At 41.4% G+C, this 25,078-nt stretch overlaps 1 protein-coding gene across 2 annotated transcripts in view; it reads right to left on the bottom strand.

Annotated features, from left to right (window-relative positions):
- Positions 1-14: 14 nt before the first annotated feature.
- Positions 15-25,078, bottom strand: part of LOC141105971 (hematopoietic SH2 domain-containing protein homolog) — a 71,665-nt gene continuing 46,601 nt past the window's right edge. For both annotated transcript variants that reach the window (XM_073596248.1, XM_073596257.1), the window contains exons 3-6: positions 10,879-10,968; positions 9,811-9,976; positions 5,161-5,433; positions 15-2,524 (exon numbers count right to left, since the gene is read on the bottom strand). In XM_073596248.1, coding sequence (XP_073452349.1) covers positions 2,144-2,524; positions 5,161-5,433; positions 9,811-9,976; positions 10,879-10,968 — 910 coding nt within the window. In that variant the 3' untranslated portion in view covers positions 15-2,143. The remainder of the gene's footprint in view (positions 2,525-5,160; positions 5,434-9,810; positions 9,977-10,878; positions 10,969-25,078) is intronic.

The raw sequence follows: 25,078 nt of genomic DNA, 5'->3' as shown, positions 1-25,078 counted from the left end.
TTGATTACAACAAATTAATGTCAGAAAAGAGAAATAATTTATTTTACAGATTCATGTCATACAGGCTCCCTAGTGTCCCTTAGTGTACTAAACAACATGTAGAAATACATAACTTAACTTTCTTACTTGAAATACCTAAATAAGTGCAAAATGGTTCTTTAGCATCTTTAGGATCACAGAAAATACATCACATCACATGAAATGTTTTATATGAGAAATAAATATAAAAAATAAGTACAATATTCAAAATATGTAATATTAACAGAATTCAATCACTTTCTACAAAAGTGTAAAACATTTGTACAGCAAGTGGATTAAATGCTCAAAATATAGCATATTACCACCTTTCTTTTTGAACCACTTTGAAAAATCCTGGAAATATAAAATTATAATAAATTCATTATCTAAACAATTTGTAACACAACTGCTATAAAAAATATGCATTCTTGGCTTTCCTTTTAAAGCCTAGGATTCTTAAAGTTGGAAAGCCATTAAAAAACAAATTGTAGGAGTAGAGTCTACGACTACATAGCTCCCTCAGCTAAAGTCAAGTAAAGTCAAGCCACCTGTACCTATGATCACCTGTGTCTTGGAGGAAATCAATGTTCACCTGGGAAAAACCATAGAGAAAAAATAACTTTAACCCCACAGGTTTAGCCAGGGATCATCAGCCAGAGTCATGAAAGTGTCTAATGTGACTAATTAACCAGCTAAGGAAGGTCAACTTTAAAGGCATGGTAAACCTTCCTACCTTTACCTTGTGTTTTATATCTGCATAAGATGTGTATTGATCATGTAGTTACATGGTGTCATTTGTTGTTCCTAGCAGTTTCAGTGTTGAAACATGAGGCATGCAGCATGGCACTACACAGGTTAATGGATAAGCTCTGTTTGCAGTGTGAGACCAGATTCTTCCAATGAAGAAACTACATATCCCACAATCCCTGGATGTCTCAGTCTAGTGCACATGCAGTTGGGTGCTATAGAGTAATTCGATCTGACAGAGACGCAAGCAAGCAGAACAGTCACAAACACACAAAGAGCTCACTCGTGCAGTGTATCATCACATTAGCACTTCCACAGGTGGTGATGCTATGTGACCCACAACGGGAAGTTGTCCTGTCCCCTTGGCTCATTGGAGCCAGGGAAATTGATCAGCCATGACCCTTCAAACTGCAGCCATAACATGTAAGTCCATCATTACAAGGTAAGGCAAAAAAACAACACAGAGACTATAACTACGCTAAGACCTAGTTAAAACAACGAAAATCATGTAAAGTGTAAATATGGTCAGGCTATGGACTTTCAAATATTTACATTTTCCTAACAAGCGGTAATTGCACTTTAAAACAAGCCCTCAATGGCTTCTGTAGCTGCAGGCACTGAAGAGCAATTTAGCTCAAACTTGATAGCAGAAGTCCTTCTCTAAAGCTGGCCATAGATGGATTGAAATTGAGCCGATGCCTGCCAGAGTCTTCCAGGGGCTGGTCCTGTTGAAGAGAAGTTGATCTACTCTCCACTGCTCATGAATGGGTTTGCTGGAAAACTGATCAATGTATTCTGACAGCAGAATTGTCCAGCTAACTTCTCCACTCTCAGAATACAGTGACACAGTAGGGATGACTTCCGCATCCACTTCGAATGTGCGGATAAGGGAATTACCGGTAATTCAGTTATTTTTGTTTAGCCTGCTGGCTGATCGAAAAAAACTAAACCATATATGGCCAGCTTATCCCACTTTGCTCCCCCTCCCAGAAGTGCCTCATCAGCCTTCCAGCCTTCTCATCTCTAATGCAAGATTGAGCAGATGATCTGGGAGGAGTAGAAAGGTAAGTTGAACTGCTGAGGGAAAGACTTGAATGACTTCAGTGCTTCTGCTGTAATCTTCAGGAATCAATTCATGCACGGTGTCTGCAGTTCAATAGGTCAGTGATGACCTTAAAGCTCATTTACTGTTTTTAAATAAGGTTTCGCAGTTTTTCCCCTCAAAGCCTGTAAATATGATCTATGTTTGCCTTTTGGCCATTCCTGATCTGCATCTCATACGGAATAGAGCAGCAGGCAATCACTTTTTTGTATCTTTCATAAATGTCTCCTGCACAGCAGGGCTGCATTGTCAGTTTTTCAACTCAGCATTTTTGATTTAACAAAATCCGGGCGCAAATGGGGGAGGTGGCTTGTACTCCTCTGGCAATTTTGTGTTTTTATTTTTTGGTTTTATTGTTGGTTTTCCTTCCTTCTGTCCTGTTTGTCCAAGGCGTTCAAAATTTTCCTTCACACCTCTTAAGTGTGTTGTCATAACATTTTCCATTTTCCTCAAATCTTGAATTATTTCCCCTTCCGTCATTAAAGATACAGCTTTGGTCATTGCATTCCGACAAGCGTTCAATGGTTTCACTGGTGCCTGTCCTTGCTCCTCTTCATTTTTAATCTGACAATTTGTGTTATGAGCTGCAGTGGGGATTGATGACTCCAAACTGTATGACTTTGTCATAGGTGGAATTGTCTTTGGTAACTCACAGCCCTGAAAAAGAGAATTTGTACAGTGCTGTTAAAATTTACACAGTTTAGTGTTACAATATTGACATTGGTTTTTCTGTATACCATATCTACAGTATGCATGCGTGCCATGCAGGCTATGATCTTTACAATCTGTTTGTTCAATCTCCGTACAATTCACTTTAGATTTACCAACAACTATATACGCCCTAAAAATTCATTCAGCTTATATCCAGTCTAAGTTGCAACTCACACTACATTGATAGATGTTGATACATTTTTGAGAAGATTGTACAATCATATAGTAACCCGTGTTGTGAACTTTAGGAAGCAAGTTAAATTGGTTGGCTTTGTTGATACCACTTTAATTGTTATAGTATTTTCTGTTTTACCTGTAGCTTTTTTTAACCCCTTTGAACCTCATAATTATAAGAAGATGATGTTTCCATATCCTCAAGAGTATGGATTTTAATGTTTTGTCCTAATTAGTTAGTAGTAGTTAGTCAAATTTAAAGTGGTTGTAACCCTAAAAAAACAAAAAAAAAAACAAAAAAACAAATCGATCCTGTTGCTTTAAAGCATGAATAACAGCACCGTGCTTGTGCCGTGTCATTTGGCTCTTTGTATCATCCAAAGTACCTGGCTGATTCTGCCTGGTGCTGGCCTACCCTCTATAAACTGACCACATTTTTCATGGTTGCTGAGCCCCTGATACCATGGTCAGTTTACGTGCCTCCATCATCCCGCTGTCTCTCCTTTCTCCTCCTCCCTCCCTGGCTGTCAGCCTATGACAGTGACGATTTGCTCCCCGCCCCTCCTGCTGCTATCATAACTTTGTGAAATTGCTACAATCCACTGTGCTATGTTAAATGATGTGCCCAGTGTATGTGTTCGGTTTTTTTTTTCCACTTCAGTCCCGGAAAATTTGGCTGCTCAATGACCAGAGCATTTTTTGCGATACGGCACTGCTTTGCTCTAACTGACAATTCCATGGTCGTGCGACGCTCTACCCAAACAAAATTAATGTTTCCCCACAAATAGAGCTTTCTTTTGGTGGTATCTGATCATCTCTGCGTTTTTTATTTTTTGCGCTATAAAGAAAAAAAGAGCGACAATTTTGAAAAAAAACGCAATATTTTGTACTTTTTGCTATGATAGATATCCCCAATTTTTTTAAAAAATAAGCAAATTTTTTTCTCAGTCTAGGTCGATATATATTCTTCTACATATTTTTGGTAAAAAAAATCTCAATAAGCGTATATTGATTGGTTTGCGCAAAAGTTATAGCATCTACAAAATAGGGGATAGATTTATGGCATTTTTATTATTATTTTTTTTTACTAGTAATGGCGACGATCTGCAATTTTTATTGTGGCTGCGACATTATGGTGGACACATCGGACACTTTTGACACATTTTTGGGACGATTGACAATTATACAGCGATCAGTGCTATATAAATGCACTGATTACTGTATAAATGTCACTGGCAGGGAAGGGGTTAACACTAGAGGACAATCAAGGGGTTCCCTGACTGTGTGTTCTAACTGTAGGGGGAGGGGACTGACTAGAGGGGATGACAGATCGTGGTTCCTAGCTATTAGGAACTCACGATCTGTCTCTCCTCACAGAACAGGGATTTGTGTGTTTACATACACACGTCCCTGTTCTGACTCTTGTGCCCGCAAACGCTCGTGGCCGGCGGTCATCGCAACCACCGGCCACGAGCATCGGCACTCCCGCAGTGCAGCGCGCGCATGCGCGCACCTGCCATTCCGTTTAAAGGAGCCGATGTATAGCTACGACAGCTAGCAGGAATGTGCCGACCTGCCGCTGTATAATGACGGCGGCTGGTCGGAAATCGGTTAAATATGCCGCTGTATACCTTATTTCATAGCACTGCTCGGCGCTCACATGACCGCCCGCCTCTCTTCTCCTCTCCTTCTGGCTGTCGTCAGCGGGGGATTCTCTGCTGCTCCCACTGCAGTTATCAGATCAGGAGAGGAGAGCGGTGAGCAGGCACTTGAGCGGCAAGAAATGGCGCTATGAAATAAGGTATAAAGCAGTATATTTAAAAAAAAATGCATACACTGGGCACATCATTAATTGTAACAGAGGGTTTTGTAGCAATATCACACAGTGGCTTTACAACCACTTTAACTGGCCTTGATCTGTAGTGTTGAAGATGTTTTGCAAGTAGCTTCTTCAGTTCTAATGAATGTCAGGTACATACTGTACTCCAATATTTATAGTCACATTGGTAACACAGTTACTTTAACCTAAACCCTGATGCACACTAGCAGTTTTTTTTTCATTCAACCCAGCGGTCTGAACAAAAAAAACTGAGGCGCTTATGAAAAGCTTGCTGTACTAACTATGAGATGTTGGCACAGTGGTCTCCCTGCTGAGGCTGTGTTCTGACAAGGGGACTGCCCCATTGCCAGAACATACCAGTCAGTACTGGCAGCACTGATCGGATTCCAATCGGATGCTGGTTTTATACATATACGCACACATATGCACACAGATAAAGAATATTTTTCCTTTGAATAATTTTTTACATATTACATTTTTGATGAAAAACATGTTAGTTATAGATCACACCCAGTAACAACTGTATCATATTTCTTACATCATATGTATCTATGTTTGAAACACTTACACCATTGTTGAACATCATGGGTTGTGTCGGCAGTGCTGGATAAAGTCTATTTGCTGGCAGATTTGGAGGTAGGTTACATGAAGTACTTGTGCTTTCGGAACTAGTTACAGAAGCTTGACGCCTCCTGGGTGGTACTGGGGGGAAGGCTGGCTGCACTGTTGCTCCAGAAGCTGCTAGAGAAACGGTCAAAGCCTTTGATGGCATCGGCAATGATGCTGCAAATGTTTTTCTGTCTTTAAATAATTCATCATAGTCTTTAGTTGCATTTGTTTTCTATAATAGAATAGGTAAAAAAAAAAAAAAAGGCTAAATTTACCTACGTCTTAAGCCATTTAAATATGCTAATTCATTTGCAAAAAAAATAATGCCTTAAAAGTTGCATCTAGCACACTATCTCAAATTGAAAGACTGAAACAGGGTACAGTACGTAAAAAATTACAATGAAGTCAGGCTTTCTTACACATAGTTGTATGCTGAGACAAGAGAAAGATATGGCCATATAATTCAAATGTCTATCCTTCCTATGTTCAGATCTAGATCTAATGAAGTGCATTAGCAGAGGCGTTCTCAACCCCTTTGTATATACCAACTGTAAACTGTGTGTTCTACCACTTAGTAGTCTGTGTATATGGCAGGGCATTCCTGAAGGCCTTTGGGTGCATGCTTTAGGGCCTGCACTCATAACTTTCAATTATCCCAAGTTTAGAGAGCGTGTCCCTCTTTTGGAACTGGGTTCAAATGTTTCCCTATTTTTATCTAAAGTATAGACCTCTACAAAAAATGTGGTATTTAATTACTTGACCTTTGGAAGATTTACCCCCCCCCCCCCTTCATGACCAGGCCATTTTTTGCATTAGGGCACTGCGTTCCTCTAACTGACAATTGCGTGGTCATGTGACGTTGTACCCAAATATTATGTAGGTCCTTTTTTTCCCACAAATAGAGCTTTCTTTTGGTTGTATTGGATCACCTCTGCATTTTTATTGTTTGCACTAAAAACAAAAAAAAAAGACAGACAATTTTGAAAATAAAACATTTTTTACTTTCTGCTATAAAACATATCCAATAAAAAAATTTAAAAATCAAATTTCTTCATAAATTTAGGCCAATATGTATTCTGCTACATATGGTAAAAAAAAATCTCAATAAGCTTATATTAAATGGTTAAAAGTTATTGCATCAACTATGGGATATCTTTATTTATTAATTTTTTACTAGTAATAGTGGCGATCAGCAGGACTGCGATACTATATTGCAGTGGACATTCTGACACTTTTGACACTTTCTGCAGACCAGTGACACTAATTTAGTGGTCAGTGCTAAAAAAAATGCGCTGTCACTGTACTAATGACACTGTCTGGGAAGGGGTTAACATCAGGGACAATCTAAGGGTTAACTGTGTGCTCATGGTTAAGGCCTGATGGTCGAAATGCGTTGGCTTTTTTGACTGCTGTTCACCTGCAATAATAAAAGGTTTTAGCCGAATTTCATGGCACCAGCCTTTCTCCCTTTTTTGCATGAATGGGTTTAAATCAGGTGGTGAGAAGGCAACACATCACCTCCTCACCACATGTCAAACACACTAAGATCACTTTTCAGAGGAGCAGTAGTGTCTGCTACACTTGTTAATGAGCCCTTAGTTGCATTCGGCAGTAACACCCTTAGGGCTCATTCACAGATAAAGTTGGGATGTGGTAAAACACTGTGGCTGAGTCACAGTTTTACTGCCTCATCCCTACCCCTTTAGCTGCTGAGGCAGCAGCCAAAGGTGTACACATGCCGCAGCAGGAATTAAACCCCCTGTTGCTTTTGGTGGGTGCTACTGTCTGCCAGTCATGACCCATTCAAGTAAATGGGGCTACTCTGCAAATGCTGCAAAAATGCATGCTTCTGCAGGGTCCAAAAGGTTAAAGCCGGTGGTGAGAAAACAACACAGTGCTGCCTGCTTTAACCTGTACTGCACAAGGTTGCAGGGCACTTGCAGAGTGGGCTTATTCACTTGAATGGGTCATGCTTGGCAGGTGCTACACCCACCAACCATGACAGGGTGTATAACTCTTGCTGCGGCTGCACCATGTGTACACCTCTGGCCACTGCAGCTAAAGGAGGGGTGGTTGGGGCGGGGGTGGTAAGAACACGTCTTAACTAGGGGTTTTTACCACCGTCCAAATGCAAATGTAAATGAACCCTTACTGTTCTGAGCCCCCTATGAGGCTGCTTTCACACTCTGCATCTGTGACTTTCCTGGGTTAACTGCACTTTGCCATAGATTTCTATTATATCCTGCAGGTGTGGTGCACCAAACTTGCAGGATATAGTAGAAGTTCATGGCTAAGCACAGCAAACCCACAGGAAAACTGCAGGTACACTGCACTGTGGGTAAACCTCAGCACATCAGTGTGAAAGAAACCCTATACTATTATGCCCAGTGTATTGCTTCACACTGACCTGAAGATCTCTTCTTTCCAGCTGCTAGCACCACTCTGGAGACCACTAGCTGGGATAAGAGATGGGGTGCAGTTGGTATCACTCCGCAAGGGACAGGAGCCAGCACTACAGAGGAGGCATCGGTTTATGTGGCTTTTGCTCCCTACTACAACTCCAACTTTACAAGTAGTCCCTCTGCATTACACTCTGTTTGTTGCTCTGGGATAACAGGTCACCAAGCTTAGACCGCGTTCTACCAGTCACTTGGCCGCGATCTACTGGTCGATCACATGATCACAATATCAACAAAGCTGTTATGAAGGAATTAGTTCATAACAGCTGTGTTGACTATGCTGTGATTGTCCCACAGCTATCACATGGTACCTGAGCCAATCACAGCATCCTGTCCCCCCCCCCCCAGAGCAGTACAGTGTTACTATGGTGACACTGAACTACTCTGATGAAAGTATGTTAAAAACATTTTTTTTGTTTTTTTTTATTGTCACCAGTCAGTGTCCCTGATCATCGCCACAGTCATATGATGATGCTGTGCTGTACTGCACTGGTGACAGTATGTAAAAAACAAATGTGAAAAAAAATATATAATTTGGTAATTTCTTCATTTTACAGAAAATTGTGACAAAAAAATTACAACTTCAAAAAACATTTTACTAAATGCCTCAGACTGTCTACTTTCCAAAAAGGGGTCATTGGGGGTATTTGTACTGTCCTGGCATTTTAGGGCCTCAAGAAAGGAGATAGGCAGTCAGTACAGCAGGACTGATCAATTTTCAAATATACAGTATACTGTACACCATAGTTTGTAGATGCTATGACTTTCACACAAACCAATTAATATACACTTATTGGGATTTTTTTTTACCAAAGACATGTAGTGGAATGCATTTTATCTAAATTTATGACGAAATTTGATTTTTTTGGATTTGTTTTATGAAAGAAAGTAGAATATATTGTTTATTTTTTTCTGTTTATATCATAAAAAAACCCGGTAGTGATCAAATACTATTAAAAGAAAACTCTATTTGTGTGAAAAAAAATGCTAAAAATTTAATTTGCGTACAGTATTACATGACTGCCAGTTAAACTAGCCCAGTGCTAAATAGCAAAAAATGATCATAAAGGGGGTAAAAACTCAAGTAGTAATCAAATTTTATTGGTCGTATAGCTATAAGCCATTTTATGAAATTATAGAGATTTTAGAAGCTGGTGGGATAAGTCATCCACCTGCTTTAAACTCACTTATGGTGCTGCAATGACAAGAGCTCTGTACCTAAATTCTATCTACACTTTCCTCCGGTAACCACTGTTAGGCTGGGTTCACACTATTACAAATTGGATGTGGGTTTCCCCACATCCAATTTGCATGTCAGGAGATTGTGACTGGCCCTCTATGGACGGCTGTGGAACCAATTGCACAGGAGTCCTGTGCATCTTCTGGTTCGTTTCAGGTCCGAATTCAGCCAAAAATTTGGACTGAAATCGGACCTGAAACGGAGAACAGGGACACACCGGACCCCTGCTGTGAGCCGCTCCATAGGGCAATGTGAACCCAGCCTAAGGGTGGTCTGCCTAATGGAGTTTCTCTATAGTTCGCAACTAGATAAGATTCCATAGCAAAGCAGGGCAGAGCTGAGGACTGCAGAGAGATCATGCCCTTGTGGGTATTGGAAGCCAATCGGTACTTCAGTCCAGCTCCATTCTCTGACAAGTTAAATGTGAGTTTTGGGTGGACAAACCCTTTTATGTGACTTTGTTGCTAATCAAAAAAACTAATAAGAAGTACACTACAAAAGAACACTGTTTATACTCCCCCATCCTTCTCCCATTTCTGGAACTTTCAAAAGCTACAGACAGCTACAAATCAAAAGCTTCGTCCCCTGTAAAGCTGGCGACCCTCCTGCTGGCTCCTACATCATTACTATGTCCTGTAGTGACTTAGGAACAGGCAATAGGAAACACAGCATGTGACAGGAAACACATACATCTGACACTCCAAGAAGTGTCATATGCTGACGATTCTGGCAGAGGCCATAGCTCTTGAAAAATCCATGAATGGACACTAGGATAGGTGAGTATAATCCGAGTTCTTTTGGCTACAGTCACTTTAAATGCTACTACCATCCAGCAACATTTGAAAGTTGGTTTCTAGTCTCTGTTAAACTTATAACCAAACAAAAAGGTTGCGGTGACTTTGAAACATACCTGACCACATGGAAGTGTTAAAATTTCATTATATGGATGCAAAGGAATTTGTGTATGACATTTTACTAGGTCCTCCAATGTCATGTGGACTTTTGTATCACCTGCAATAATACACTGCTGATCCTTCAAAATATCAATCATAAAATGTCTGTAGCGATCCAGTGTCCTGCAAACACAAAGGGAAATTATTATTGAGAGGATATACATGGATAACTGTCTGGATAGCTGAAATATTTTAAAATTTTAAATTTGATAACCTGGTTAAATTATGTATTGGGAATTTCTTTAGAAATGATGCATTAATAAAAAGTTCATAGCAGCTATCATTCTTCCTATAAAGGTTAGATAGCAGGTTATAGAATCTATCTTTTTTATCACCGGTGAATTGTCACTAGTGGCAGAGTTGCCCATGTGACATCGGACTTAGCTAATAGATGTTGCTTTAACAACTATGCTGGAATTTAATTGTTTATTAAATATTTTATATCATGGAACTATTATACTTAAGATAAGAACCACATGTTGTTCCAATTTTTACAATATTCTTTATTTACCATATAAATGGCAGGCTTAAAAGCTTAAGTCAAATCACAGTGAAATATGTTAACAATAAATTTTGTAAATATACATATTTTTCACCAAATGGAACAGAGCAAAAGCTTTACAAAGGCAAACAAAGCAAACCAAGAGTATGTTTAATCAGGTATGGTCCAACAATGAGGGCCCATTCACACTTTTGCAATGCCTTGGGGTGCATTAACATAGCCCATTCATTATGACTGAGCTGCCAATGTACAAAGACCAATGCCAAGAGATCACAAGATGCATGTTTTTCTTGTTAGTAATGCAGTGTAGCACAACACAAGTATGCGTGTTGTATTGTTGTGCCTCTACTATATAGTGCGTTGGGGTGCCATGCACAACAAATGACACCAAACACCACACGATCCAAAGCTAGCATACAAGTCCTGATCATTCAGGACTTGTATGTCAGCTTTGGATTGTTTCAGTGGATTATTAAAATGGTAATTAATTATGTACTTTCACATTAAATAATAATCAGCTTACCTGTAGGACAAGCTATATCCAATCCGACTTTCGCTTACTCTGATGAGAAAACATCCTGGTGGCTTATCCTTCAGCAAATTTTCTGCATCCCTTTAATTAAGACAGATCTATTTTAATGCCAACATCTTATTTGAGAACAAAAACTGCCGTCATTTGATTTCTATGTTAGAATATTTTATATGAATCCATCCTACATAGCTCTAAGATAGACAACTTCTAGTTATGCTTGCAGTGCTGGTGTGTTAGTGTGCAACCTTAAAGACAGCCAGTCACAACCTGAAGATAATTCCTCTCTATTTACTTACTTTGAATCTGACTCATCAGGAGACAGTTTCCCAGTTCTTAGGAGTTCATAACAGTATGTATATAAATGAAAAGGTAGATATAAATATAGCGCTCGCAAACAATAAATAAATAAATATGGAATGAAAAATAATAAAACAACACAAAGTCCAAAACAAATGACTCAAGGTGCTCCAATCCAAACAGAAGAGAAGAAAGGTGCTTCAAAAAAAATTCAGGTGCACTACACCCCCTTATGTGTCCCCACTCACCAGATCCACATGACCCCCAGCTTTTCAGTCTGGTGGGTCACTTAAGGCTTAATATGAATGTCTTTAGGATGATGGATAAAAGATCAGGTCATCAAATCCAGGGTTGCTTGGTGAAGGGTTTCAGCCATACAAAACAAGTACCAGAAGTAAAAAAAACAAACTGATAGTGAAGTACCATCAAAAAAGGGTTTATTTAAACAAAAGATGGGTACTTACAAAACATGGGTTAAAAACAAGCATCAAGCATGGAGCAGATCGTATAAAACGGCCGTTTCAAGCGTGCGTTTCAAATGTGCGTTCCAAACTACCAGAACTGACGTCAGAAATTCCGGAAATAGTGTCAACGTTTCGCCCTCCTAGAGGGCATCATCACGGACCTAAGTTCCGGTTTAGCTGAGTCAGCTTAAATAAAGGGCGGAGGGGTAAACGCCCCTAGAAACAACCAATCAACATTAGCACAGTGGCCATATTGTTGGTGGGATAAAAAGTGTCACTCCTAAGGATAAAGAATATCCACAGAAGAGACAAAACGCCATTTTCCTGGTTTGATAAATAAAACAATCTCCAAGGACACCATGGACGTCAGTTCCGGTAACTATTGAAACAAGTAAAATATGAACAAAAAATACAATAATGAAAAAATGTTACAATAAGAACAATGAAAAATAAAATCAAAAATCAAATAAAAATAAAAAATAAAAATGTTTAAAAATATTAGACACTTGACTAAAAATTGGACAGGAAGCAATTGAGATCCAATTTGATGTTCAGCCCCAGGGGGCTCATCGTTTTGAGAGGATGGATCCACTGGGTCTCATTATGAGAGATGGCTCGCTTAAGATTACCACCTCTCCAATGTCCCTCCACTCTATCAATAACGCAGAAGGTAAGGCCACTTGGGTCCCTTCCATGAAAGAGTCTAAAATGATTGGACAAACTATGATGTTTGTAACCCTTTTTAATCCTATTAACATGTTCTCTTAATCTAACACCTAGTGCTCTAGTGGTCCTCCCCACGTACTGCAACCCACATGGACAGGACAAAAGGTAGGTGACGTGGGTGGTGCCACATGTGATGAACTTCCCCTTCCCCAGTGGAACAGGCTGTAAATTTGGTGGTCTTCCTCACCCTGTGTTTAGATGTTTTGCATATAACACATCTCCCACAACTGAAAAAAACAACCTGATCCAAAAATGTACACAACTTCCTAGGAGGATCAACCACATTGGGTGCCAATTTAAGCCTTATGCCCTGTACACACGGTCGGACTTTCCGACGGAATATGTGCGATCGGAGCTTGTTGTCGGAAATTCCGACTGTGTGTGGGCTCCATCGGACTTTTTCCATCGGAATTTCCGACACACAAAGTTTGAGAGCATGCTATAAAATTTTCCGACAACAAAATCCGATCCTTTAAATTCCCATCGTGGGTAGACAAATCCGACGGACAAAGTGCCACGCATGCTTAGAAAAAATTAAGAGACGAAAGCTATTGGCTATTGCCCAGTTTATAGTCCCGACGTACGTGTTTTACGTCACCGCGTTCAGAGCGATCAGATTTTCCAACAACTTTGTGTGACCGTGTGTATGCAAGACAAGTTTGAGCCAACATCCATCGGAAAAAATCCATGGATTTTGTTGTCGGAATGTCCGATTAATGTCCGATCGTGTGTACGGGGCATAAGAGTGGGGGGTTTGGTATAGATAAACTGGGGTTTACTGGGTAGAATTTTAGATAAATCATTGTCTTTGAGCAAAAGGTTCCAATATTTACAAATGATTTATTCCACCTGCCAATATTGGCGGGTATTTATTTCTTATTTTATTTTTAATTGTTCTTATTGTAACATTTTTTCATTATTGTCTTTTTTGTTCATATTTTACTTGTTCCAATAGTTACTGGAACTGACATCCATGGTGTCCTTGGAAATTGTTTAAATGATAAAACCAGGAAAATGGTGTTTTGTCTCTCCTGTGGATATTCTTTATCCTTAGGAGTGACACTTTTTATCCCACCAACAATATGGCCATTGTGCTAATGTTGATTGGTTGTTTTTAGGGGCGTCTACTCATCCGCCCTTTATTTAAGCTGACTCAGCTAAACCGGAAATTAGGTCCGTGATGATGCCCCGTGGGAGGAAGAAACGTTGACGCTATTTCCGAGATTTCTGATGTCAGTCCCAATCGTTTGGAATGCACGCTTGAAACGGCCATTTTATAGGATCTGCTCCATGCTTGATGCTTGTTTTTATCCTATGTTTTGTAAGTACCCATCTTTTGTTTAAATAAACCCTTTTTTGATGATACTTCACTATCAGTTAGTTTTTTTACTTCTGGTACGTGTTTTGTATGGCTGAAACCCTTCACCAAGCAACCCCGGATTTGATGACCTGATCTTCTATCCATCATCCTAAAGACATCCATATTAAGCCTTAAGTGACCCACCAGACCGAAAAGCTGCCAAATGCTGGTTATTACAGCATTTTGACAGTTTATAAACTATCAGCAGATTATGGCCATCTTAAGTGTGGGCATTTGAAGCCAGACTGCATTTCTTCCTGGATTTCAGCCTTGCAGATCTCGCACATGCTCAGTGCTGCACAAGCAGTGTAATAACAAAACGGACCTTAGTTTACAGACTAACTTTACTAAAACACATTAAGCTTGTGTATTATAGGGGTATTTTTATTTAAAAAGTGTAATTTCGTCCGGAACACCACTTTAACCACTTCAGCCCCGGAAGGATTTACCCCCTTCCTGACCAGAGCACTTTTTACAATTTGGCACTGCGTCGATTTAACTGCTAATGCAATGCTGTACCCAAACAAAATTTGCGTCCTTTTGTTCCCACAAATAGAGCTTTCTTTTGATGGTATTTGATCACCTCTGCGGTCTACTTTCCAAAATGGGGTCATTTGGGGGGGTTTGTGCCATCTGGGCATTCCATGGCCTCCGAAACTGTGATAGGCAGTGAGGAGTGAAATCAAAAATTTACACCCTTAGAAACCCTGAAGGTGGTGCTTGTTTTTGGGGTCCCGTATGCGGCTAGGCTCCCAAAAAGTCTCACACATGTGGTATCCCCGTACTCAGGAGAAGCAACAGAATGTATTTTGGGGTGTATTTCACATATTCCCATGGCATGTTTGAGCAATATATCATTTAGTGACAACTTTGTGCAAAAAAAAATTAAAAAATTGTCTTTTTTTACAATATAAAATATTCCATGGACCCGACATGCCTCTCAGCAAATAGCTTGGGGTGTCTACTTTCCAAAATGGGGTCATTTGGGGGGGTTTTGAACTGTCCTGGCATTTTATGCACAACATTTAGAAGCTTATGTCACACATCCCCCACTCTTCTAACCACTTGAAGACAAAGCCCTTTCTGACACTATTTGCTTACATGAAAAAATAAGAAAACTACAAGAATTGCAAGAAAATTACTTTGAACCCCCAAACATTATAAATTTTATTTAAAGCAAAGGCCCTACAGATTAAAATGGTGGGTGTTTAATTTTTTTTTTCACACAGTATTTGCGCAGCGATTTTTCAAACGCATTTTTTGGGGGAAAAAAAAACACTTTTTTTAATTTTGATGCACTAAAACACACTATATTGCCCAAATGTTTGATGAAATAAAAAAGATGATCTTAGGCCAAGTACATGGATACCAAGCATGACATGCTTTAAAATTGCGCACAAACGTGCAGTGGCGACAAACTACATACATTTTTAAAAGCCTTTAAAAGCCTTTACAGGTTACCACTTTAGATTTACAGAGGAGGTCTACTGCTAAAATTACTGCCCTCGATTTGACCTTCGCTGTGATACCTCACATGCATGGTGCAATTGCTGTTTACATTTGACGCCAGACCAACGCTTGCGTTCGCCTTTGCGCGAGAGCAAGGGAGGACAGGTGTGCTCTTTTTTTTTTTTTTGCTTTTTTATCTTATTTTAATTTTTTTATCTTATCTTGTTCCTTTCATTTTTTTTATTTTTATCATTTTTATTGTTATGTCAGGGAATGTAAATATCCCATATGATAGCAATAGGTAGTGACAGGTACTCTTTTTTGAAAAAATTGGGGTCTATTAGACCCTAGATCTCTCCTCTGCCCTCAAAACATCTGACCACACCAAGATCAGTGTGATAAAATGCTTTCCCAATTTCCCAATGGCGCTGTTTACATCCGGCGAAATCTAAGTCATGAAATGCTCGTAGCTTCTGGTTTCTTAGGCCATAGAGATGATTGGAGCCATTCTGGTCTCTGATCAGCTCTATGGTCAGCTGGCTGAATCACCGGCTGCATTCTCAGGTTCCCTGTTGGGACAGGAGAGCCAGAGAAAACATGGAAGACGGTGGGGGGGGGGGACATTCCCTCCCACTGCTTGTAAAAGCAGTCTAGAGGCTAATTAGCCGCTAGGATTGCTTTTACATGAAAGCCGACCGCTGGCTGAAAAGAATGATACCAAGATGATACCTAAGCCTGCAGGCATCATTCTGGTATAACCACTCAAAGTCCAGTACCAGTACGTTACTGGTCCTTGTTGAGCATATATTGTAATCTTTTTTTTCATGCAGCCTGTGGTGAGAAAGAAAAAAAGAGATTGATCGGTGGGTATGCCCACCATTAGAATACCTGCCTTCATCCACCCACTTCTAATGATGGGCATACATGCACCATTTATATATGCCGAAGCATGGGGGCATCCGCCCCAAAAGTTAGGAGCAAATCGCTCCTCCGCCCCTGCTGCCCCCATGCTTCGGCATATATCACCTTCGCTGGAGTCACGGCTTTATGTATCGTGGGAGCAAACGCTGTTGATGTCAAGATAAATAAATCCGCGCTGCAGCTGAATGGCGTACCTGAAAATAAAAAAATGGTTAACAATAAAACACAGTAAACAGTAAAGTATAAAAAAAATTACATACCTGAAAAGCAAACATGATAAAACATAATAACAATAAAACATTGCAGAATAGAATAGTAAAAAAGAGCAGAACAATAGAGAGAGAATAGAGAGAAAGAGAACAATAAAACAACAACTATTTTTTTATTTTAATTTTATATATATTTTTTTTTTTTTACACTTTTTTTTGTAATTGTAACTTTTATAACTGTAACCGGTTCCAGATTCGGGTCTCTCAAAATGCGATGGCATCTTGGGAGACCCTGTGAAAGTGTGCCTAGTCTGTGCAATGCTGTACCCTACACTAATACTCAACTAGTGTATGGTAGCGTTCAAAACATTCACCAATGCAAAGACCAGGATTGTCAGGACAGGAGGGACAATAATAGCGGGTGTCACGCCTATATTCGCGCTTGCTGAAGACACGACATCTTTTTTGGGGGGTTCGTTGGGTAGGGGTACTCGGGAGGACATAAAGAAAATGCCTCTCATGCAGCTGACTGCATTTGGTTGGGGATGTGAATGGGGGAAGTACGGGTGCTGCAGAAGCGGTGGGTTCCCAATTAGGATTGGCGAATGCAGCAGGAAGGGCATTATGGGCACGACGGGCCTATGTTTGTCTTCTTCTTGGTGGCAGCGGGACACTACTTGTGCTTACCACCTCACCAGCTTGAACTGCACTTATGGGACTCGCCACGTCACCAAGTGTTACTGCAGTGCTGGTTTGACTACAACCGGGGTGTATTAGGCTGCTGGTGCTTGCCAGTTCACCAAAACGCTACCAAAAAAAACTGTTAGCGATCGCAGGGATCAGGCCTGACTCTGCGAACGCTGCAGTTATGTGTTTAGTGTTTTGTAAGTGACAGTGATCGATCGATACTGCACTTGGGTGGGGTGGGCTGGGCCGGGCGGAGGGGCAAAATGCAGGTGCTAGCAGGTATCTGGGCTGATCCAGCTAACACTGCGTTTTTGGGAACCCTAAACTGCTGGGGACGCTAGTATCGATCTGATCGGATCAGATATTGATCCGTTTAGATACTACACCACTAAGGGAGGTGTACGGTGCGTGCGTGTTAGCGCTACTGGCACCAACCTGACGCTGCCTGGGGCTGGTGCTTGCCAGTTCACAAAAACGCTACCAAAGAAACTGTTAGTGAACGCAGGGATCAGGCCTGACTCTGCTAACGCTGCAGTTATGTGCTTAGTGTTTTGTAAGTGACAGTGATCGATCGATACTGCACTTGGGTGGGATGGGCCGGGCGGAGGGGCAAAACGCAGGTGCTAGCAGGTATCTGGGCTGATCCCGCTAACACTGCGTTTTTGTGAACCCTAAACTGCTGGGGACGCTAGTATAGATCAGATCAGATATTGATCCGTTCAGATACTATACCACTAAGGGAGGTGTATGGTGCGTGCGTGGGTGTAACCTGACGCTGCCTGGGGCGACGCAGACCCTATCTGACCCTAAAACTTAACATATCACCGCCGGGCGATCAGGGGGTTAAACCTTTATTAGGTAATAAACGGCAGGTGCCCTGACACTATAAAAAATCAACTAACTAACCAGCATCACCCGTAACAGTTATACAGTGATCACTGGTGAAAGGGTTAACTAGGGGGCAATCAAGGGGTTAAAACCTTTACTAGGTAGTATATGGGGGTCCCTGATGCTATAAAACGCTGACGGCAAAGCTAAATACTTATCTCCCTAACTAGCGTCACCAGTGACACTAATACAGCGATCAGAAAAACGATCGCTTAGTGACACTGGCGACGGGGGGTATCCTAGACCTAAAGGGGGCTAACACTAACTGCCCTACCACTTATAACTGTCACAAACTGAGACCAATGCAGTAATCAGAAAAAAAAAAACTGCTATTGGTGTCACTGTGACAGGGGGTACAGGGAGGTGATCGGGGCGTGATGGGGGGTGAAATGTGTGCCTAGTGTGTTTTAGTGTATGCGTAGTGTTGTGCACTTACTCAGATGTCTTCTCTCCTCGGCGCCAGAACGGAAAATACCGTCGTGAGGAGAGATGACATCACTTCCTCTGCCGCTGTTTACATTACAGCAGCAGAGGAAGATTTTCATTCGTTGAGAGCGATCGTGAGGGGGTGGCCACGAATGAGTGGTCTCCCCCTCAGCATGGATCACTCCCCTAACGATGCCGACCGCCTTGGGCCCGCGGAAAACAGATCACATACCAGGTACGTGATTTTGCCTGCCCATGCCATTTTGCCGCAGTATATCTGCGTTAGGCGGTCGGCAAGTGGTTAACCACTTGCCGCCTGCCATATAGCAGAATGATGGCTGCAAAGCGGTTTCAATATCCTGACTGGGCATCATATGACATCCTCAGGATATTAAGGCACTGCGCACCCCCGGGGGCTCGCATTGAGGTGATCGTTGTTGCGGGGTGTCAGTCTGTCAGACCGCAACGCCGATCAAGGTAAAGAGTCTCTGACGGAGACTCTTTACCACTTGATCAGCCGTGTCCAATCATGTCTGAATCACGATGTAAATAGGAAGAGCCGGTGATCGGCTTTTCCTCACTCGCGTCTGACAGACGTGAGTAGAGGAGAGCCGATTGGCTGCTCTCCTGATGGGGGGTCTGTGCTGATTGTTTATCAGCACAGCCCCCCCTCTCGGATCCCACCAGGACCACCATCATGCCGCCCAGGACCACCAGGATGGTCATCCACACTGGACCACCAGGGTATGCCCCCCTAGACCTCCAGGGAAATACTAATTTGTGCCCAGGCAGCTGCCAATCAATGCCCAGGCAGCTGCCAATCAGTGCCCACTCACAATGCCTACCACTGCCAGTGCCACCAGGGATGCCTATCAGTGCCTCATATCAGTGCTGCATATCAGTGCCCATCAGTGCCACGTATCAATGCCCATCAGTGCCCAGCAGTGCTGCCTATCAGTGCCCATCAGTAACCAGCAGTAGTGCCCATCAGTGCCCAGCAGTGCCGCCTAACAGTGCCACCCATAAGAACCCATCTTTGCAGCCTTTCAGTGCCCATCAGTGTCGCCTATCAATGCCCATCAGGGCCCGTCAGTGCCCACTCATTGGTGCCACCTCATCTGTGCCGCCTTATCAGTGCCTGTCAGTGCCGCTTTATCAGTGCCCATCAGTGAAAGAGAAAACTTACTTGTTTACAAAATTTTAAAACAGAAACAAAAGCAAAACTTTTATTTTTTTCAAAATTTTCGGTCTTTTTTTATTTGTTTAGCAAATAAAAACCGCAGAGGTGATCAAATACCACCAAAATAAAGCTCTATTTGTGGGAACAAAATGATAAAAATTTGGTTTGGGTACAGTGTAGCATGACCGCTGAATTGTCATTCAAACTGCGACAGCACTGAAAGCTGAAAATTGGTCTGGGCAGGAAGGTGTATAAGTGCCCTGTATTGAAGTGGTTAACAACCACGTTTGTCCCTGAGGAAGCCATACAGTGAAACATTTAGGGTTTCTGGGAACAACTATTGTAGGAGCTACAATAACACGTCTCGAATGACCATAAAACTGTTCATGTATTGTATAATATTGTTTTTATGTACTTTTGTAACTTTAATAAATTGCGATTTTATTCAATTTGGTATGTTCTTGTACTAATTGCACCTATAAAAGTCCCATCCCCCCTACTTTGTATTTTCTATAATGTATTTTGACAGTAGAGAGTCCTGCTGTCTTGGGGAGGTGGATTTCTCCATATACCTCGCTTGTGTGGATGGAAGAATCTGCTATTTTTTTTCCTTCAGCTCTGGCTGAAGGAAAAAAACAAATCAAGTATGGCTAGCTTTGCAGTCTAAGAGCCCTTGCACACTGGGGCAGGGGCGGCGTCGGCGGTAAAACGCCGCTATTATTAGCGGCGTTTTACCGTCGGTATTCGGCCGCTAGCGGGGCGGTTTTACCCCCCGCTAGCGGCCGAGAAAGGGTTAAATACCACCGCAAAGCGCCTCTGCAGAGGCGCTTTGCCGGCGGTATAGCCGCACCGTCCCACTGATTTCAATGGGCAGGAGCGGTAAAGGAGCGGTATACACTCCGCTCCTTCACCGCTCCGAAGATGCTGCTGGCAGGACTTTTTTTATCGTCCTGCCAGCGCACCGCTCCAGTGTGAAAGCCCTCGGGGCTTTCACACTGGATACACAGTAGCGGCACTTTCAGGTCGGTTTGCAGGCGCTATTATTAGCGCAATAGCGCCTGCAAACCGCCCCAGTGTGCAAGGGCTCTTAATGTGTCATATTTTAGTCTAATCAAAAGCATTCTTTTATAAATAAAATGATGTCATATCAAAGCACATTTTTGTTTTGTCTCTGTGATTCTGAGTAATATCTGATAGAGATCTATTAATGACTTAACGACAACCTTAGAGGTACATTCTCTCATGGAGACTATTGTGTCCTAAATATATTTCCTTCTCACGTGTTGAACAAGAAAAGTTAGTCATCACTACATGTCATTCCCAAGAACAGTGAGTACGGATAATGTAAAACAAAGGTAATATAACCCTGTTCTAAAAACAGTTAAGGCACGTGATTGCAATTTGTGTTGACATAGGTGCCAATGACAATAGTTGATGACCAAATTGTACCCTGAATGTGTGGGAGTCTACAAGTGCCCATGTCTGGTTAGTAAGCTTGTTTTAATAATTATTATGTTGCTCAATAGTATGATACCATAGTCTGTAGTCAGATTCAAAGCAGCCCTGAAAAATGAAAACTTTTAATTGGTGCTTATGCATAAAAAGTGGGCTAACAATTTCTTTTGACTATAAGAAACCTGTTTTTTTCAGTTCTGCACAGCAGAAATGACAGTTGGAGGCTGAGTATTTGGCTAGGGACAGAAAACATTTTTCTCATTAGCATACTTTTTATTCGTTAGCCCCTCTTGCCCTCATTGGCGATACAGACAAAAACTTGCATACAAATAGGACCAGTTATGGAATTTTGCAGACAACATGCTTCAGCTTAAAGCAGAACTCCATCCAAAATATTTGTATCTATTTTTGGATAGAGTGGGGATGGGATATTATCTCTGTCTGAATTTTAGTGCTGTCCCTGTTTTGCCTTACTATTTGTCATGCTGACTATTGTCCCAAGGAGAGAAAGCAGGTAAGGGTAGGGTTTGAAATGTTTGGCTCTGATTCTGGGGTGTCTGCATATTTCAGACTTAAACACAGATCTCTCACTGGCCTTCGATGGAGGCAAATTACTTGCATCCAGGGACCTGTTGACAAACAACTGAATGGCCATGATGGCACCACTTTATTCAAAGAAAAATTCTGGGTCCGAAGCATTTGAAGATAGCAGCAAATGTCCCAGATTTTCCCTTCTAAATATGTATTTCCTGGCTTATTTGATCTTATGCATAAGCTGAAATGGCTACCTTCTGAAGCAGTGGTCTCCAAACTGCGGCCTGGGGCCGAATGTGGCCCTTTGCTTGCCTTTATCTGGCCCTGACCAACTGACACCAATGATGGGGCATCATTCCCCCTACTGACACATCAATGGGGCACCATTCCCCCTACTGACACCATCAATAGGGCACCATTTCCCCTACTGACCCCATCAATGGGGCACCATTCCCTTTACTGACACCATCAATGGGGCACCATTCCCACTACTGACACCATCAAAGGGGCACTAGTTCTCCCATTAAAACCAATGATGGGGCACTGATGTCGAGGCATTTTGTACTCCACTGGCCACAGTCTGGACCCCTAAAGCCTAAAGGACAGTAAACTGGCCCTTTGCTTAGAAACTCTGGAGATCCCTGCTCTTACAGATTACAGTACTGTATGAAATTATTTCACATCCCTTTTGTCCCCAGTGCTTTGGCCCATGCCCTGCATGCAGTTTTATATGATATATTGATTGTCCATAGCAACCAAAAAGTGTCCCTTTACGTCAAAAGTGGCTTTAGACCAGCTAGAAAACAGTGATAGTAAATTAGAACACTTGCAGAATTGAGCGATAGTGAATTGTGGGGAAATTTATTTTATTACTATTTATTTTAATTTTTTTTAATTATTTATTTTTATTTATTATATTATAATTTATGTTTTTGTGTTTCAAACTTTATCATACCCGGGATATCTACTAGACTCTGGTTTGGACAGATTTAAGTGTGTTATTGTTAAGAATTACAGACCTACTATATAAAACCCCAAATTTCCATGCAAAATAATTGTACCGCTTTTAGCACCTAAAATCCGAAATAATCATAACGCCAGGGAGGTTAAGGATGTCCCAAACAATTGATTTGGCCACACCTAATGTTTTTGCTATCTCTCTGATGGGTTTGTTTTGTTTTTTCAGCCTAATGATGGCTTGCTTCACTGATAGTGACAGCTCTTTGGATCTTGTATTGAGAGTTGACAGCAACTGATTCCAAATGCAAATAGCACACTTGAAATTAACTCTGGACCTTTTATCTGCTCCTTGTAAATGGGATAATGAGGGAATAACACACACCTGGCAATGGAACAGCTGAGCAGCCAATTGTCCCATTACTTTTGGTCCCTTAAAAAGTGGGAAGCACATATACAAACTGTTGTAATTCCTACACCGTTCACCTGATTTTGATGTAAATACCCTCAAATTAAGGCTGAAATTCTGCAGTTAAAGCACATCTTGTTCGTTTCATTCAGATCCATAAAAAAATAGAATTGTGTCGATGTCCCAATATTTATGGACCTGACTGTATTTCATCCTATCCTATTGTTATTCGCTGTATTTGATTTATACACACGTGTGTAACAATATTGCTACAATATTGTTAATGAAAGAAGACAGGAATGCCCCTAATGTCTTCTAAAGTTCATCATTCTTTTTGAACAACTACTAGCCATTATCCAACTAATTAAAAATACACAAGGTATTTTACTGGGCAATATTGGACAACATAGATCACATATTGTCAGCCTATGTGAAAGATGTTCTCTCTTTCTCTTATGCCGCGTACACACGAGCGGACTTTACGGCAGACTTTGTCCTGCTGACTTTTCGACCGACTTTACGACGGACTTTCCGAATGAACGGACTTGCCTACACACGATCAACCAAAGTCTGACGGATTCGTACGTGATGACGTACGACCGGACTAAAACAAGGAAGTTCATAGCCAGTAGCCAATAGCTGCCCTAGCGTCGGTTTTTGTCCGTTGGACTAGCATACAGACGAGCGGACTTTTCGACCGGACTCGAGTCCGTCGAAAAGATTTGAAACATGTTTCATTTCTAGGTCCGTCGAACTTTTGGGGAAAAAAAGTCCGCTGGAGCCCACACACGATCGAAGTGTCCGATGGACTCAGGTTCGCCGGACCAAGTATGCCGTAAAGTCCGGTCGTGTGTACGCGGCATAACACTAACCAGAGCTATCTCTCCCAATACATTTACAGGAATTGCATCAATGTGGATTACTATCGACATTTAGAATTCATTAAACTTAGAAAACCAAAACTTTTTTTAGAAGATACGATCTCTCATTTTTGAGTCTCATATTTACAAACACAATTTCCATTTTAATAGAAAATCCTGTCCCTCAGGTACCTGGGAGCAAACCAAGCCATCCACCCATCCCCAGATTGCGCTTTGTCACCAGTTGAACAGTTCCTCCTCAGCACGCCATGTCAGCTTTATACTGGATGACATGGATGATTTTATGTATATGCTGTAAATCTATTTCATAATAGATCATGGTGTGAAAGAGGAAATGTTTTATCTTTATTTTTTCTGATCCTGTAAACCTTGACTACTTAAAGTGTTACTAAACCCAGTAATATGAAAATAGTTCATCCCCCCCCCTTTCCCCCATAGGGCCCACAGTGCCCACAGCTTATAAATCTTCTTTTTACTTTAAAATACTGCCACGTTATACCTTTTTTGGATGTAGAAAAATGTAGAAAAATGTAAAAAAATGCATTTGGGTGGCTAAAATATGAATGCAATCTACTCACTAGAGGGAGAACCTCTGGGGGATTAAAGGAAGGAAAAGGACCTGGGGGTCCTAGTAGGGGATAGGCTCAGCAATGGCATGCAATGTCAAACTGCTGCTAACAAAGCAAGCAAAATATTGGCATGCATTATAAAGGGGATTAATTCCAGAGATAAAACGATAATTCTCCCACTCTACGAGACTCTGGTCCGGCAGCACCTAGAGTATACTGTCCAGTTCTGGGCACCAGTCCTCAGGAAGTATGTACTGGAAATGGAGCGAGTACAAAGAAGGGCAACAAAGCTAATAAAGGGAGGATATTAGTTATGAAGAAAGGTTGCGAGCACTGAACTTATTCTCTCTGGAGAAGAGACACTTGAGAGGGGATATGATTTCAATTTACAAATACCGTACTCGTGACCCCACAATAGGGATAAAACTTTTTCACGGAAGGGAGTTTAATAGGATACGTGGCCACTCATTAAAATTAGAAGAAAAAAGGTTTAAGCTTAAACTGGGTTCTTTACTGTAAGAGCGGCAAGGAATTCCCTTCCACAGCCGGTGGTCTCAGCGGGGGGGCATCGATAGTTTCAAAAAACTATTAAATAAGCTCCTGAATGACAGCAACATACAGGGATATACAATGTAATATTGACATATAATCACACACATAGGTTGGACTTGATGGACTTAGTATGTAACGGTTACATATATAAACTGCAGAGTTTCTCCAGCGCAGAGGTCAGGTAGGAGGAGATTTCCACTACAGCCTGTATACACGCCCACATGTGT

The sequence above is a fragment of the Aquarana catesbeiana genome, linkage group LG01 (assembly GCF_042186555.1).
Source record: "Aquarana catesbeiana isolate 2022-GZ linkage group LG01, ASM4218655v1, whole genome shotgun sequence".
NCBI lineage: Eukaryota > Metazoa > Chordata > Amphibia > Anura > Ranidae > Aquarana > Aquarana catesbeiana.
The sequence above is the reverse complement of the archived record's forward strand: the minus strand, read 5'-3'. Positions and strand labels throughout refer to the sequence as shown.